The sequence below is a fragment of the Neodiprion virginianus genome, chromosome 1 (genome assembly GCF_021901495.1).
Source record: "Neodiprion virginianus isolate iyNeoVirg1 chromosome 1, iyNeoVirg1.1, whole genome shotgun sequence".
Taxonomy (NCBI): Eukaryota; Metazoa; Arthropoda; class Insecta; order Hymenoptera; family Diprionidae; genus Neodiprion; species Neodiprion virginianus.
In genome coordinates, this window is record NC_060877.1 from 27,536,160 (window position 1) to 27,552,944 (window position 16,785).

General features: G+C 48.5%; 1 protein-coding gene and 1 long non-coding RNA gene across 4 annotated transcripts in view; one reads left to right on the forward strand and one right to left on the reverse strand.

Annotated features, from left to right (window-relative positions):
• The window catches only part of LOC124310360 (protein downstream neighbor of son homolog), a 96,956-nt gene extending 89,619 nt beyond the window's left edge, over positions 1 to 7,337 (reverse strand). The window contains exon 1 of one of the 3 annotated variants that reach the window (XM_046774208.1): positions 5,998 to 7,337. In XM_046774208.1, the coding sequence (XP_046630164.1) occupies positions 5,998 to 6,248 (251 nt within the window). In that variant the 5' untranslated portion in view covers positions 6,249 to 7,337. Of the gene's footprint in view, positions 1 to 5,945; positions 5,967 to 5,997 lie in introns of those variants that run through there. The other 2 variants (XM_046774210.1, XM_046774209.1) reach the window with 2 other exon arrangements.
• Positions 1 to 16,785, forward strand: part of LOC124310382 (uncharacterized) — a 141,214-nt gene that overhangs the window by 74,119 nt on the left and 50,310 nt on the right. Inside the window, exon 4 of the long non-coding RNA XR_006909658.1 lies at positions 3,061 to 3,206. This is a non-coding gene — a long non-coding RNA (uncharacterized LOC124310382). The remainder of the gene's footprint in view (positions 1 to 3,060; positions 3,207 to 16,785) is intronic.

The following is a 16,785-nucleotide window of genomic DNA, read 5'->3' on the forward strand; positions in this document are numbered from 1 at the left end:
GCATACGTATGGTATAGTTGATAAATCAGATATTTTTACGCCGCTGTTTTATCACGGCACGCATACCACGACACGCGGCATATAACTACAGTATCACGGAACATTGCCGTATTTTTCATTCTGACCCATTTAAATTCTATGTACACATTCGCGTATGCTCGCCTTTTGTTACCAACCGAATATGTTATGATGCTAGCGGTGTATTTCGAGCGGAGAAAAAATTGTTTGAAAATTGAAACCAATACCTTCGAAAAGTGGCTTTACGAATAATTCTATCGAGGATTGATGCGGTTCACGATTCACAGTACGATTATTATAATTAGCTAATTATTAACGAAAGTTTTGCCGAAACTTTATTGATACCAGAAGCACAGGCATTGTTTAAACGACTATTCGAACTTGAAGTATCATTTGAATAGTTTGTAATTTTGCAAATTATAAATAATTCCAGTTTTGCGCAAAAATGGGAAAAGTAAGTTCCACGGGAAAATACAATTGCGGATCTTGTCTGAATCCTTTCGAAAATGGCTTTAGTGTTGATGGAACGATTCTTTGAAAGCGTGGGATTACATTTGGGGGGAAAAAATATTGAAAATTACGTGTCGGCATTGGTCCCGAATCATTGATGTAACAGTCGCGTGACGGTGTCGACAGATTGAAATTCTTTACGAAAATGACCGCCATACGTAGCGACATTACAGCCAAGAAGTGGGCCGATTGGCCGGACACCCGGGTGAGAATGAAACGCGGACGGTAGGTATTGGCCTAGCAGGAATATTGCGTGCGACAACGAATCAGAGACGTGGAATCTGATCGGGCTGACAAGCGGGTGTTTAATTGGCGTTGAAACCAACGGTGTGACGGGAACAGGACGGCGCGGCGTCGCCAACCTGGAGGCCCGAGTCCACCATTGCTCGGGGACGAGTGTGCGTGTCGATACAACCGCATTGCGGCCTCCGTTACACGCGACATTATATGCGGCATCACCGTACCTGCGGGACAAAAACTCACACCGCACTCCTCCGAGTCGAGCCGCATATTCGCAGGCCGTCAAGTCCGGGCCACCGGCACACATTCACACAGCACATTATAGTTAGAGCTGTATACAACCGGGTAATTACCGGCACGCAACCTGCCGGGTCGTGCGTTATGAGGTTACGCCGCGAGGCCATATTTCTTTCATCTTACTCCCTCGATCGGCTCTGATATTACAGCTATCTTGGTTCTCTTACTTGGGGCAGAGATGTCGAAAGGAACGGTTTGATCCTCCAAGCTCGGGGGTTTTCGGGTGTCGGCGATCTTGTTCTAGCTATTCAGGCTTAATTGGACCGCTTGCCGAAGCTGCTGAGGGGTGGAAGAACCCTCCATAGTTCAGTGGGTTCGGGAACTCGAACGTACTGCATACTTCAAGATCACACGCATGGAGGAAAGTTGCCATTTTGGTGATCAAATTGGAATCGAATTAATAGTTTTATGAGTGCACTATAATATATTCTGTGAAAATCGATCGGTCAAATCGTGTCGTTGCTAATTAGTTGCGACTTGCCACGATAATTTCAACGCTGCAAGTAAACTTTTAGTTTTTTTCTTCACGTTCAAGTGAATCGTGCCACCGATTATAACGTGACAATGATTTGATTCGAAGCCCCAGCAAAAGGTTTAAGTTGCCGTTATATACTCGAACGTAGGTACCGCGAGCTTGATTTCTCATCCCTACAATAGCTCGGAAAGTTGGTTGAATTTTGCGATGTTCGTGGTAAGGCTATAGAGTGTTATGTAATTAACGCGAGAAAATGTAATCAAACGAAGCACCGCGCGAGAATTGTGCAAACGAACAAAAGTTCATAGTGGAAATAGGAAATCGACGTGCCGAGTTTATACCGAGTCCTAAAACCAGTTTTACCACATTTTTGCAGATCAATGTACAAGAATCTGAATCTAGTGCGAGGCTGATGGTTTGAATGATAATTTTCTGGCACAAGTATTGCTGAAGATTCTTGAAAAACTAATTAATTCTTACAGGAGCCGTAATTCACATAGTTGTTCGAGCGTTGAAATTGAAGAGAGGAAACCAATCGTCGTGAACGACCCCATTACCCGTTTATCTCGGGTATTATCTGAGGTAATGCGGGTATATTAGAATATTACCAAGGTGTAAACACACGCGCGTGTACCTAATGTATTAATTTTCACTTAACGCAACCCGGGCAAGCCACGGAAAAAAACGGCGCTGGTACACACGGGTATAATACAGCTTATAGGTATGCATCATGCATACTTTACTAACCACCGTAAGTGGCTGTTTCACCTGCAGCATATAGGCGCCCGACTCTGGGGCAACGTAATGCAATACGAGTCCACCCGATAAAGCAGTTTTCGTAATAATCGACGACGTGCGAAATGCGGGTGAAATTTAGTGCCCGGTGGGAGCAGATCTCGGACGGCCTCGGAACTGCAGGGGAATTTCACCCCCTTAGGTAGGAACGCCGCTTCGGTGAGCGTCGCCCACGCGCTCTTCGGATCTCTTCCATTCATTAGCGTCTTCATCGGAGCAATTCAGGAGGCTGCGGCTCCTTGCACGGCGTGCGCACGCCTTCGGAACGGGGGGCCGGGGCCACCTTACCCCCTGCTTGCTTTCGAATTATTTAACGTCCTATTTAGCGTCGGTCGGTGCGTGGTATGCGTGCGTGGTTACTTACAACCAACGCGTACAATGCCAACGAGATTTATTATTTCGCGGGAGGCTTCGGCCATTACTTTATAAACCACACCGCCGGCCGTTCTTCGACTTACTGCTGCCCGTTTTGGACGACTGTGGCGAATTCCTTCGCCCACTATGACCACGCGAACCGAACGGTCCGCTAAATTAATGTCTTACCCATTCGTGGCACTTCCCCTGCGGATTTATACCCACGCCGCAACATTTCAGGAATATTGACGAGAACATAGTTCGAACCACTTCGATATCATCGACAAAACCCTGTTCCATATTTATTGATATACTATTTTCAATATCGAACTTAGTCGAGCTTGTCGTACAATTCGATTTTGATTTTTCAGTGTTCCGGTTCGATTATACGAAAACAGTCAACCATTGACAGACCAACGAGGGATTCCCAATCATGGATCACCGAGATTTCTGCAGGAAAACCAGACGTCCTCTAACAAAGAATTCAAACTTGTAACAACCAGGAAACACAGTGCAGGTAAAACTCGAAACTTTTACATCGTTTAATATACTTCTACGCTTGATTACTGACTTTGAGTTTCAAGATTATCTATCATTAAAGTACCTGAAATGATCCACGTATGCATACATTCAATCTGATCACTATTCTTTAGAATTGCCTTTGGCTAGCGTAACATTTACTCTTTGAGTTTTTACTCTGGTATACAATGTATTATACGGGGCGAAAATATCGCGATATGAAATGGGTGTCGATTTGGCTCTTGGTGATATGGGAAGAAAAAGTGAAATATGAAGTCGAGCGTGGAATAGACGTGTCGACGTACAGGAGTTGGAACGAGTGTTTATTGCGTTATGAAGTAGGCGAAGAACGGATGACGAATATTCGCGGCACGGTGCGACGATGCGTGCACCTACTACCTGCCCAAGACCGACTATTGGGAGACAAGTTTCACGCACGAGGGAGCACCGACGAATATTTATGGGTCGTTATTGTGAGCGGGTGAACGCGCCGATTCCGAGCGAACGCGTTAAGCTCTCTTACTCTCTAAACCGAGGAATACGTCTTCCTGCAGGACTCTCCGCATAACGAATTGTCGACAAGACTCGCGCGATTTTTCATCCAATTTATTTTCACCGCGCACGCTCCCCGTTTCAACCCCGTTCTTGAAAACGAGCTCCGAGAGAGGTCCAAGAATCCAGCTCAACTGTCCCACGGTAGGTATGACTTGCCGCGCTGCAGCATTAGTCTTGTGTATGTGCACGTATTATACCCTGTTCGTAGATTCCCGCAAGCCTATTAATTACCCCCGTTTCACCGGCGACGGCCGAGCAACGAGAGAAGGAGAAGGAGAAGGAGAGGGTGCCAAAGGCACTTAGACCGAAGTGTATGAACCCGGCGCACCCTTGGCTCAGCCGTGGAAACGAGGGGCAGCGTGCACCTCGTACCCGAACAACAGGCTGCCGAGCCTGTGCTCGGGGAGTGGGGAATATTTAAAAAGTAATATCAATTACATTTGCATATCCACCATCCGCCCGTTTTGCCGTCTGCTGTGCAGTTGGTATAAGGGCTGCGGGGATGCCGGCTTTCGGAAGTACGGGACTGCAGCACGGCGTCGATGGACCGTTTTTTTTAGGATCCTTCGACTTCAACTCCAACGATTATCTTGGTACTCAAATGCATCACCTTTCAATGAATTTTTCTTCTCACCTCCGACTTGCTTCCGCGTTTGAAGGAAGACGATGCGTGCACATGTACATACATTTACGGGGGGTTAATGTATGCCGCCGAGTCTGGACTCGGAGGCGCCGCAATACGCGATAATGCGATAACACCTCCGTGGCTTGCGTCCTGTTCTTCTTCGTAACCCTCAACCCTCTCTGCAGCCCCCGAGACCGGCTTGGATCGTGCCGAGGTGAGCCCGCCATTGTGTACGTTCCAATTGTTACGCCGGAGCTAGGCGTTAACATAACAATACTCTCTGTCCTGTTTCTGCCTTCGATTCGTTCGCCGGCGAAATGAGCTCGGGCAACTCTGCAGCGGTGAGGCCATATCGGACCTCGTCGCCGTTTCTTTATAGGTACGCGTGCACCGTCGGGCTCGACTTACGTTCTGTGTTACGGGGGACGTTTTCTTTGTTCCAGTGTTTTTCAGTATCTACAGGAGTCGCCGAGGCGAACCCGTAATAACAACAACAATAATAACGATAATAATATCCACTTGCGGATGAAATATACGAACAAAGTGAGGAAAAATTGAGCCCGTGAGCATTGCCTGGAGCTTATATTTTATACTCACATCCCTATCCCTCCACACCGATGCGGGAGAGGCAGGCAGCGTAGCTAATTGCTGAAATCATTAAGAAAAAAACATGAAATCCAAGCCACGGTTCTCTTATACACAGTCATGGGAAATGTCAGATAGGAATCGCGCGTTCCGTAATGAAAATAATCAGGAAGGACTTTAATAACTATGTGTACGTTCTAGCCATTATAGAGTTATACTATATCTATCTAGTCAACGCTCAGTCGTATTTAAAGTATACCGTCGCACAATGTACCTGAGCTCGAGAAATTTCCTTCGTTACGGGGTAATTGTTGTTTAAACTTTACTTGAAGTTATAACTTGAGAAGCGGTAAAAATCCCAGATTTGAGCGATAACGATTATCCTTTTGCCGATACCCGCCACTTAATGTCAATGGGAATAATTTTTCTCAACGGGTACAAAAATTACCCCGGTAACGACGCCGATACATCCGCTCAGCAAACCAGAATTGAATTAATCGGTCATTACGCCGACGTGTAACAAACTTATGGGGACCGCAGCCGGTTCGAATAACGCCTGCAGGTTCAGGTGGCCTTTCTCCGTGCACACGGGGGTGCATACATTATTTCTTTTCCCTCTGCATCCCTCTTTTCCTCCATAATCTCACCCACACCTCGGACAGGTGCCAGCAAGTTGCAACGTCCGAATTAAACGACCTCTGAATCAACGATACAGGCCGTATAAGCCGCATTCGAAAACTTTCACCGATCATCGAACTTCCAAGATATTCTTCTGCACGAACAGAAGACTTGTCAGAGCTGTTAAAATTGGATTTAAGAAGAGAAAGAAAAAAAAAACACTTCGGAAGAAATAAATTGCGTGAATCTACGAAAAACGGTATCTTGTTCTGTTGCTCGCCGTTTGTAAAGTAAGGCACCGTTTTGCCTAAAGAAGAATAAAAAAAAAAAAAGAAACAACAGGGAAAAAATTACGTAATGAATTCGGAAGCATCGATCAGCAGGTTAGATTAATGTATGGCATCACCGTGACATCCGATCTTCGTCGTCTTCCCGTTGAACAGTAGCGTACAGGATGAATTTGATGGACCATCGTCTTGTCATCGTCGCATCGTTCCGCGTCGGCAGAGCGCTTCGGATATGAACAGGAGGAAGAACCGGCACCCCGAGAATAGAAAATCCTTTCGACTGGGTGAATCGCGGGTGTATCACAATGGGACACCGTTGACACGACACAGACACGCATTCACACACACGTGCACACACATACACACACATGTCGCCGCGAAGAGGGGACCTAATATGGCCGCCATCTTCTGTATTCCGGTCATACACAGCTAAGAGCTGGCAGCGGGTGCGGCTTGAGGACAGATTTCAATGCCAGTCATCTCTTGGAATGCGCCTACACCGTAGTCCAGTACTTTGTATTCCTGTGCGCGCTGTCCGAAGGCCTTCACAATCTCTTTGAGGACATGACGACGTACGCAGCCAGCAACGCACAGACGTACGCATCGTCGAATCGTCGGTCCCCGAAGGCTCGCAGCGCCTTCGAGACCGCTTTCTTCCCGTGGAGTTCAACGCGGCCGTGATATCGTGACCTTTAGGCGCCACCTGATTCCTTCCTTCGGCTTCCCTCCTGCAGGTGAACGGGTTTTTCGACGATAGGTTTCCCCGCATCGTCTCTGCTTTGCTTCTTTTTCCCTTTTCCCTTCCTTCGTTCCTCTTCTTCATTGTTTAGTTCTCTTTAAAGATAGTACCTTCACTTCGCGTTGGTCTACTGAGAATCGGATATCATCTTCACAACGTCACTCCTTGCTCTTTCTTGTACCAAACAACGTGACCGTGATACCTCACGCGTGCTCCAGTACCACAACGCCATCTGTGAACCCAGCTGACCACGTGGCGCGCGCGTGCTTTTCCATCGGGTCCACGGTGACAACGCGGTATTCGTTATATTTTCGGGTATCGATGCGAGGATTCGTGTTTCACGGCTCACCGAAGATGGTCGAGAGGCTCGGAAGGCTTGGGATTCCCATCGCTCGTGCAAGGAGAGTCCATCTTGCGCTCGTTGGTGCCGCGTTCGCCAGAGGTCCACCTGAGGTTGCGAGACCACGTGCTATGAGGGACCACGTGGTCGTCGGCTTCCGTTATCCTCGAACCCTCCCTCTGGCGGGTGCAGTAAACAGCCACGTGGGCGTGCATTCGGCCGCGAAAAGAACCCTGAACGGAAACGGGGTTGGAACGTCTTCACCGCGCCACTGTCTCGACAAGAATGCACCATCGTCGCGGATGGGATCTGAATTTTATATGTAAGTCACCTGAACCGAACGCGAAAGGGAACCGCACGACGGGCTTCCTGGCAGACAGGGAGAGGAATACGAACTAAGGGTCCTATATCCATCGGAGCGCGCTGAGCCGAGCCGAGCATAGCATAGGATAGCAGAGCAAGGAACACTGCCTGCCTGCCTGCCGCCTGGCACCACCCTGGTAGGGGTAGCCGGCGTCCGTCCCAGGACTTGCGTCTCTTTCCTCATCTGCAAGTCGTATAGCCGAGCTAATTATCAAGTTAATATGGCCATTCTGTATGGGGCCTGAGAGTGGGTGGAAGAGAGCGCGCTGACGAGCGCGGGGGGCGCGGAAGAGGGCAGAGAGAGACGCCAGGCGTCGCCACAGGGGCGCGCGGACGCGTGCGAGGGAGACGCCGAAGTACATTGATATTATAAGTTGCTTCAATCGCTGTATTCATTTGTAAACTAACCAGGCTAAATGTATTCACCGGCGCTCCACGGCGCTGCGATAGGCGGGGCCGGCGCCCTTCCACCCTCCGCAACGACGAGCCAAGCCGCGACGGGGCTCCGGTACCAGAGCTCGCCCAGAAACGACGGCGATCCCAGGACGAGGCCGCTCCGCGCCGAGACGCGACTCCAGCGCCAACCTCATGTATGTTTCATATAATTTAAAGCAGTTCGGTCTGCTCAAACTCTGCGGAATCGAGGAGAGTCAGCCAGCGCAAGCTCTGCACCCGGAGGACGTCACGTGAGGGACCGGAAACGCGGAGTCACCGGAGCCTAGGTTGCGTTGTCCGGCTGTAGGGTACGCCCTTGGTGTCAGTTTTCAAAACGACTGCAGGTTTCTTTACCTGTGTTCGTTAGGATCGAAATTTGGGTTTTCTTTTTTTTTTTTTTTTTTTGAGAACATTTCGTATACTCTCAGGAAATTATTTTCGTTCATATTGCCTCCCCAAGCTTAACCGCGTCTTTTATTTCCTCAACCCATGCCACCCAGTCCCATTTGCAAACAGTCTTTCCGGGCTCTCCCCGCCCCGAGTATCGAGACGACTTCTTACCGGTGCGCGAGAGAGCCGCAAACCGCAGAAATATGAATGCATGAATGCATAAGTGCCCCCCGTCCCGTCACCGGCGTCGCGCCGCTTCCGCCCACCGGCTTCTTGCCAACTCCAGATTTCTTCCCCTCCGCCCCTCCAGGTCGTCTCTTCGGTTTACTCGCGCGGTATCTCTGAGGACGAGGAACAGCTTTGTTTTCCTCCTCATTCGCATCCGCGATTGTCGAGGTGTTATAAGCCGTTAATATCATTTAAGCACTCGTGCATGTCTCGTCGGATTTTCAATACCTCGGAGAGTTCGGGATGCGGATGAGGTTGGAGGTACGTCAAACTCTTGGCGAAACTCTTTCGAAAAGTTTCTTTTTCTTACACACCGTAACTGATCCTTGCCCATGCTTGACGAGGTTCTCACCGCTTGCATGGTGGATGCTTAACTTTTTATCCGTCTATTGCGTCTCGATGCCGCAACGTTGGTTTGTATCCTCCAAGGATCAAAGAGGGAAAGAGTAACAAATCTCTACAGCAAAAAGCAACCTCACCAACACAACTCGCCGCAGTATTGAAGAGCAAATTCGCTTTAAATGCATGTGTCGTCACACGAACGTGTAAGAAGTGGACTCGAGCTGCACGTGTCGATCCGAAAAGATGGTTTTTTCTCGAAAATGCGTGCCAGTATTGCCCTTCCAATGTTGAAACGGATCGACGAGACGTCCCGGAGACGTTCTTTAATCAAGCACGAGGTTTATAACGACGATAACGACACAAACAGAGTGCGCCGAAAGGACTGGGAGCGGTATTTGCAGCACCTCCGCATGCGTGTTATTATTCCTCTTCTACGGCAGCCCCTCGACGAAATAAGGGTTGGGAATAGAGAAAAATGATGCAAATAACGCGTTTAATAAAGTGTCACTCGGTGCTCCTCGCGTTCACCATTTGAATATTGTAGCATATTCACTTTACTCTTCGGAACAAGAGGATGAGAAAAGAGGAAGGTGGCGGCGATGGGCCGGGGGAGTAATGGCATGAGATAGCGAATCGCACCTTTCCTCTCATGCATGATTCAGTCGCAGTATCTCATTTCATCCGCGGGCCTCCGCTAAACTATATCTCCTAATGGTAATGCTATTCCGAGGCACATATCTCTTTATATTACGCGGCTGCTTCTGCTCAGGCTATATCTAGCCCAACCTAACCTATACTCGAGGCCGACTTTTAGCCACCCTGTACATGTGCCCACCCCCCCCCCCCCCAACCCCCCCCCCGTTTTTTCTTTCCTGCGGTACTTCGAGCTAGGCAGTAAAGATCACGAGGCTGCACGGGTATCCGTCCGCGGAACCGCGGCTCGAAGAGGAGAAGAAGAGCAGAGGACGCTGAGGATCGGCCATAGAACACAGGGGGAGAAATAAAGAAAGAAATTGTTAGTTCTCGCTGTTTTAAATTACCATTTATTACGACACGTAAACCCAACCATCGCGGGAGGTCCTACCAGCGGCCATCTTGTCCCGCTCCACCCCCACACGATATTTTCCTCCATCTCCAGTGGGGTGAGATCGCCGAGTCGACTATATCATCTTAGCTGGCTCTTCTTCTATCGCTCGCGTCTGGAGGACCCCGCGAACTTTGCGCTGCCGTGTTCCTCGTTTCGGCGAGAGCAGGGGCTGAACCCCGGTAATGATCATTACATCCGGTATAGTGACAAGTGAGCGCAGCCCTGCCTGCAGGAAATGGTCCCAGATAACGGCTGTCAGAGTCATTTTTATATTATGACGAATGGATCATCTTTTCTTCACTTCGAAAAAGGTTTCTACTCCTCACTCTGATCATCTCTGCGCAGTGCGGGAATGTATGTGTATAACATATATAACCGTCAAAATACCGAGAGAAAAATAACCCCGCCGATTGTTTTATGCCCCTGCGAACGGCGCGAGTATAAGAAGACAAAAGAAACGAAATAGAAGCAATTGAATATTGAAAAAAGAAAAATAAAAAAATGGTTCATCGCTACATTTTTCACAAGTAATTTCATCTTCCTGGACAATTTTGACCCAGAATCTGCTTGCCACTGCAGCGCGCATCCCTGCGGGTAAAACTACCGATCGTAAACGTCGGTGGGAAAAATATCTGTGTATAGGGTACTGGAAAGTCCGAGAACCGAGCGAAGCTCGAGCTGTTCGCCCCTTCCCACCCACTTTGGCAATAGCGTCAGCCACTCTTTCATATCATATCGAAGCAGCTCGTCTATGTGGAAATGCGATCACTTAGAGCCGGCCTCGACGTATAATTCGGTTCCCTGTCTGCGATCGGCGGTGGGTCTGCACAGCATCCAAGATCGTATATTTTTTATTATTGGTCAGAACCCCGGAGTCGGGGTAGTTTCGATAGCTGACCGCCGTTCTCCGGGCTTTTTCACCCTCGTGTGTGTGCTTGGGTGTTGATGTGTGTGTGTGTGTGTGTGTATGTGGGGCGTATTCGGCGAACCGAATCTCGCGAAGACACCCGTCGAACTTGGGCACCGTATACGATGTCGTCGGTGTGCGGCAGCCGTCGGATGGAAGAGGAGGGCTGCCGGGTTTTATTGAGTGTGGACGGCCGAAGCGATCCTCATGTTTTTACATCGAGGCAATTTTTCCGTCGCGCCTCGTTGCCTTCGTCTACTCACTAGCCTGGGAGATACTCGATGCTGACGGCAAACTCGTACCTACCTGCAGTGGGTATCGTGTGGGATCTCAGATATACATGTATGTCAAGCGCGGACTTCAGGTACGTGTGATACGTATGCTGTTGTGCCGGTAAAAATAGTCCCTGCAGCACTTTGTCGGTTTTATTCAATTTCTCGGTCAAGTACATTGCACAGGTACCGTGTGCGTTACACGCGTGTGATGCTGCGCAGATAGGTTATTGCGTGGGGATGGTGCCCTCTCCTCTATTGCAAGCGCACACGTGTACGTGTACGGTGTACGTCGCGGGAATCTATATCCGGGTAAGTTGAAACAGCTGCAGGGTGCAGAAGCGAGACTTCTTCTTTGGTCGGTCGTGGTTGGTTCACCCTGCCGACCTGGGGGTTCGCCAGGAGAATGCGGATTGGTCTAGAGCGGCTGGTCCGCATTCTCTCGTCGCCCAGAGTCCTCATTATACGTTGACCTAAGAAAATGAACCCCTTTCCTAGCGGCTAGGGGCTGAAACGGAGGTGTGGGTGCCGCGGCGAACAACCGAACCAGGTGCCAGCCTGCCTTCAGCCTCGCCAACTCCTCGCGATAGCGGCAGGGGTGGACGGGGAAAGGGATGAAGGAACGTGGGGAGAGGGAGATGAAGGCGGGAGGGGCAGCTCATCACTTATGGATACTGATGACTCCTGCAATGAACTGAACCTCGTCTCGCCCCCGTGACTCTCCTGCAGCGCCTCTCAGCTCTGGTAAACCTTCGATAACATTTTCTTTTCCTCTCGTTTCCTTACTCCGACAGAGAAGAAGAAGAAAAAGAAGAAGAAGAGGAAGGAGGAGGACGAGGAAGAAGAGGAGAAGGAGAAACTCCTCGAGAGCTGGAAAGACAGAGGTGGTTCAGAGGGTGCTGGGAAACTGTATTTTATTCGATTCTCTACCCTCGGTGATGGCTGCCGGCTGTGCGGACCACGATCACCCAGTGAAACTAATAAGGGGAATGGTAATTGATCACGGAAATGTCACGAGGTTGAGGAACCGCACGAGGACCAGCAGGCACTCTACCTCATAGACTCAGGGTGATTAAATGGTAACAGAATCGTCGATCGAAATAACTCGTGGCTGTAATTTTGCGGAAAAATTTCAAAGACCCAGAGAGATATAACAAAGCTCACTCCTCGACTGTCATTACGTGAAAAAATCACAAACGCTGACAGCGTCGAGCGTTTAGTGTACCGTGGAAGCGGGGCAGTGAAATTTTACGACATATCGAGATATATATACATACATATATATACAATGCATATATATAAACTATTCTCTTCCCTGGCCATTCGTTTCTATTACTCGGTCTCCGCGTTTCCGAGGGTAGTTGCCCGAGTTAGGTTAGACTAGATTTATTTTCACTTCGTGAGTAGGTATTTTTTATGGCCTTCCGAGTTCCGAGCGTATACGTTACCGACGGCCCAACTCGCCTGCTGCAACCGAGACGACCGTGGTGGACGCCAAGATGATCTCCGCACGCGTCTCGCCCGAGTTCACGGATGCTGTTATCGTGTATGCGGCTTATAAATGTACCCATACATTGGCGTTGGTACACGGTTGTTACACGAGCACCCATACGCATGTGTATCCCACAGAGCCAGTCGACTCATCGTATAATAAACCCATAAACACCCCCAAGTCGAGCAGCGCGCGGGCCACCCCGTATGATACATAAAACTGCCTGCACAAGCTCCGAATGCAGGCCTTGATACCAGCTTAAAGGTCGCATCGGTGGGTGCAAGCACCGGTCTACCAGAATCGACGAGAGTTTGGATCGTATTTCACCAAGCAGTCGAAGTATCACTCGGAAAGTCTCAGATCTCGCAGGCTACAGACGTTGTATACTGTAATCTGTGTTGTATTGGAGTTTGCTTATGGATTTCCGGAACGCTGATTTGCACCCTTTCAAGCTTTGGAATAAATTTTCATTGATGAAGTGACGCTGAATCGGAATGGGGGGATAGTTGCTTCAACTCGTGGTGGTGCACTGCGAACACTCTGGTACTACAGAATTTAAGAATCTTGCAATTCGAATTTACTTTGATAGATGCTGAATTTCATATTCTTTCATATCAATTGACAAAGCATAAAGCCAAGAAGATACGGCATTATTGTCTTCTCATTACCTCGTTTTGTATTCAAATAAATTTCATTTCCTGGTAATCAGTATTATCTAATAATATTAAATTCAATACTCTTGATAGAATGAACCACTTAGATGAAATTCAAACCGTGTCTTACCGAAAATTCGAATCTCTGGTTACCCGAACTGTTAGCGTTGATTTGGTCATTCCATACGTTTGAATGTGGCCATGTACGTAACAACGACTTCGTGTGACGCCAATCAGGAAATCATCAGGAAACATGTTCGGGAAATATTTGAGTATCCGTGAGACGCTGGTATCGAATGCTAATGGAATTCATTGTTTTGCTTATTTATTTTTGTGACAATCGTATGTAAATTTTGATCATACAGATTGCGAGTGTAGAGCGATGTTGGAATTGTCAAGCAAAGCAGGTGAGCGATTTATAGACGGTGTGATGGAATGATCGAATCTCGGTGAATAAACTCGATGGAAAAGAAGAAGAAGAAGAAGGAGAAGAAGAAAGAGCACGTGCCGTGGGAGAGGCGAGGGGCGCCTGCAATGGTTGCATAACCGGTGGATTGGATCGGTTCCTTGGGATCGGGTTAATTAATGCGTTTTAAGAAACGGCGTGTACACAAGGCGGTGGCAGGCATAAGTAGCTGGCGTACTACGTAAATGATATGCATCATGTGCGCGAGACGACCTTGCGATGCGCGGATGCACACGTGGTGAATATATAGTAAGATTGTTGCTCGGGAGCTTATATACATTTGAGTTGAGCATACTTAAGTACCATTCGTTAACCACCGGCGCAGAGTTAAGTACTACAGGACCTTATAGCGCATCAAGGAAACAAACAGAGGCGAGCTGCCGCGCGCGCGCGCAATATGAATTAAACATGCTGATTAATAATTAACAAGTTGCCCCGGCTTCTTGCGTATGCTTCGTGGGTATAAGGCATGGCACCCGGGGGCATTCGCATGGCCGATAGAGGACCATCCATCCATCCATCCATCCATCCATCCATCCATCCATCCATCCATCCATCCATCCATACATACGATCTGCATGCGTGAGCTCATATCGTCCGCTTATGTGTGACATGTAAAAGTATGAGCACCAAAGTTATTATACGCACATGCCACTGTTCACCGACTTCCCGCCGGTTCGGATGCACGATGCATGTAGGTACACACAATATGCCGCGTCTATTTGAATTCAAACGGCTCATAGATTGCCCTAGGTCAGTTTCATTATCTGAAAAGCAAGAGTGAAACAGCGAATCGATCCTCCCGCCCATTAATAAACATGAATTCTTCCTCCTTTTACCTCTCCGCGTCCACAACACACACCACGTCGTCCACAACGACGCCAAATGAATGAAATTAGCCATTATTCCATTAGCCGAGTCTCGGCATACTCGCGCAACTGGTCACATGGGTGCAGGGCACGTGCCATGCCCCAACTGATGCTGTTCTTCCTCCAGTGCACTGATCAAATATATCCTACGCTTATCTCCACACCGCCTTGCTCTCGCCTTGGTTTACGCATACTTTGTCGATTAATTTTAACGGGGAAAAAACTACAGTTTCGTAAGCCGGTGTACGACAAACGATATTGATCCTCCAAAACGAATAATTAATAACAGTTTCGTTTTGGTTTCCTGGGATTCGTGAGTTCGCACTAATGGGGGTGGGCCGCGTGTTCTCTCCATTGCGAAGTGTCAGAGTCTTGCTGTGGTATTACATAAACGCGAAGGAGTAATTAGTTTTGTGAGACTTGCGGAATAATTACGCCTGGGCGAAGCGGGACTTTCGGTGTCAGCGAGCCGCGGTCGAAATATACATACCTACCTACTCCTCAAATGCAAATCACCCAGTTGAACACTTTGAAGTCAAAGTTATAACGTTGTAATTAGTCAAACGAGTACAAAACATTTGTCGCCGTTGTACAGCTATTGCGTGCCCATTTTATATATCATACGCACGGTACTTTAACTAAAAACCAACCGTTCGATGCATTTCCACTCGACAAACATTAAAAGCTCTTCAACGAGCTTTCGGTACGATCCGTTTCACATCGGTGTGTCGAATATTCGGCTTTGACCCCGTGTCGAGCCGCGATTGGAATACGGCAAGAAAAATAGGGGAAAGAACAAAAAAGAAAACGTCATACAGATCGAAGAAAACTGTCAGGCGGTTTCACCGCATCCTAGCTCGACGCGCGGGACGTTATACCCAAAGCTTACCTTGAGCTCGGTGCTCCGGTGCTTCGTTACGGTTTCGTCATAGTTTGATATTCTGGCGGGTAAAGGGCTTTGAGACACGGGACCGTGAAGTTACGGCTTTACGGATTAATTAGCGATAAGGTTTCTAATGAGCGGCAGGTGGCGAGGTGCCCGTTGCGCCGTGCGTTTGGTGAGAGGTGAACGGCGACGAGAACGGCTTCTCCTGCACACCGTCGTCCTGCAGGTCGCAGCTTAAGTCAAACCTCATCGAAGACTCCCCGGCACTCTGCGACGCCATTTCGCGCTCTCTACGTGGCTCGAATCTTCATCAATATCACGCGGCATGTTGTAGAGCCGAAAAGATATCGCGATGCGTCGAGACGCTCGCCTCTCGCACGAGTCACGTACCCCAATCCACGCGGAGACACGTGAGCAAGGTGTGACGCTACGAAACGATGTCATCGGACTCGAACGAGGAATGCGCTTCGCCGTTTGCCGCGCCCATTGTTCACTCCATCTGGCACCGCGCGTCCGTCTCGATTCTCTCGCATCGGCAACGACAAGAAAACGAAAATCTCACGCGGCCCGAATGATCTCTATCGGTCCTTGGCCGCGAAAGTGGGCCCCCATTTTCGCAGCCCGAGAAATCTCGGTTATTTTTTTATTACTTCCACTCTGCCGCCAATCGGCAGAACCAGCGACGTGGGCATTGGTGCACCGTGACCTTATTTCCATCGCTGATGTACGCACCTTGAATTATGCAAAGCTAACGAGCGTCGACGTGATATGAACCGTGTACGATCTTACAAGTTCGCAGTGCAGATATATAACCTCACAGGATACAATGCACCCCGGCTAAAAGGGTGAAGCAACTCAACAATTGGGATTTTTCAGTAAAAGCAAATAACTACGAGTAAAAGCCTGGCATGCTTATGAACATTACCTGTTGTTTTCTGCTTTGTGAAGGTCAATTTTTCAACCAGACTATAGATTCGAATTTTGCAAATTCAAACATGGTCCCAAGTCAAAAATACCAAGTTTTAAGTTGTGTCACCATTGTAGCCGGGGCGCGAATTATCTGTCCGATTTAGGTGCACAGCCGCTGTTCTTTGGATTCTTGGTATTCGTTGCGGAGGTGAACTCGATTGGAAATTGAATCCGGAAATAAAATTCAGTGCGGTGATCTTCAACCGGTTGATCCGGCTCTTGCAACCGCGTAAAGATTGACTGCGGAATAGGTGTCAGCTCGTTACGGCTTGGACTTCTGGACTTCTTTGAATCGGGTTGACCACCGACTGCCTTCCGGTTAGCCGCGCTCTACGGTTCTCGGATCTTATTATCGCGGTAACGCAATTAAAGAAGAGGAAGCCTAGAAATTAGCTGGTGTAAGTATAGAGTGCCCGAACTTACACTGTATATATGTAAGGTATATTACGGAGAATAAAGAAACAGGCGG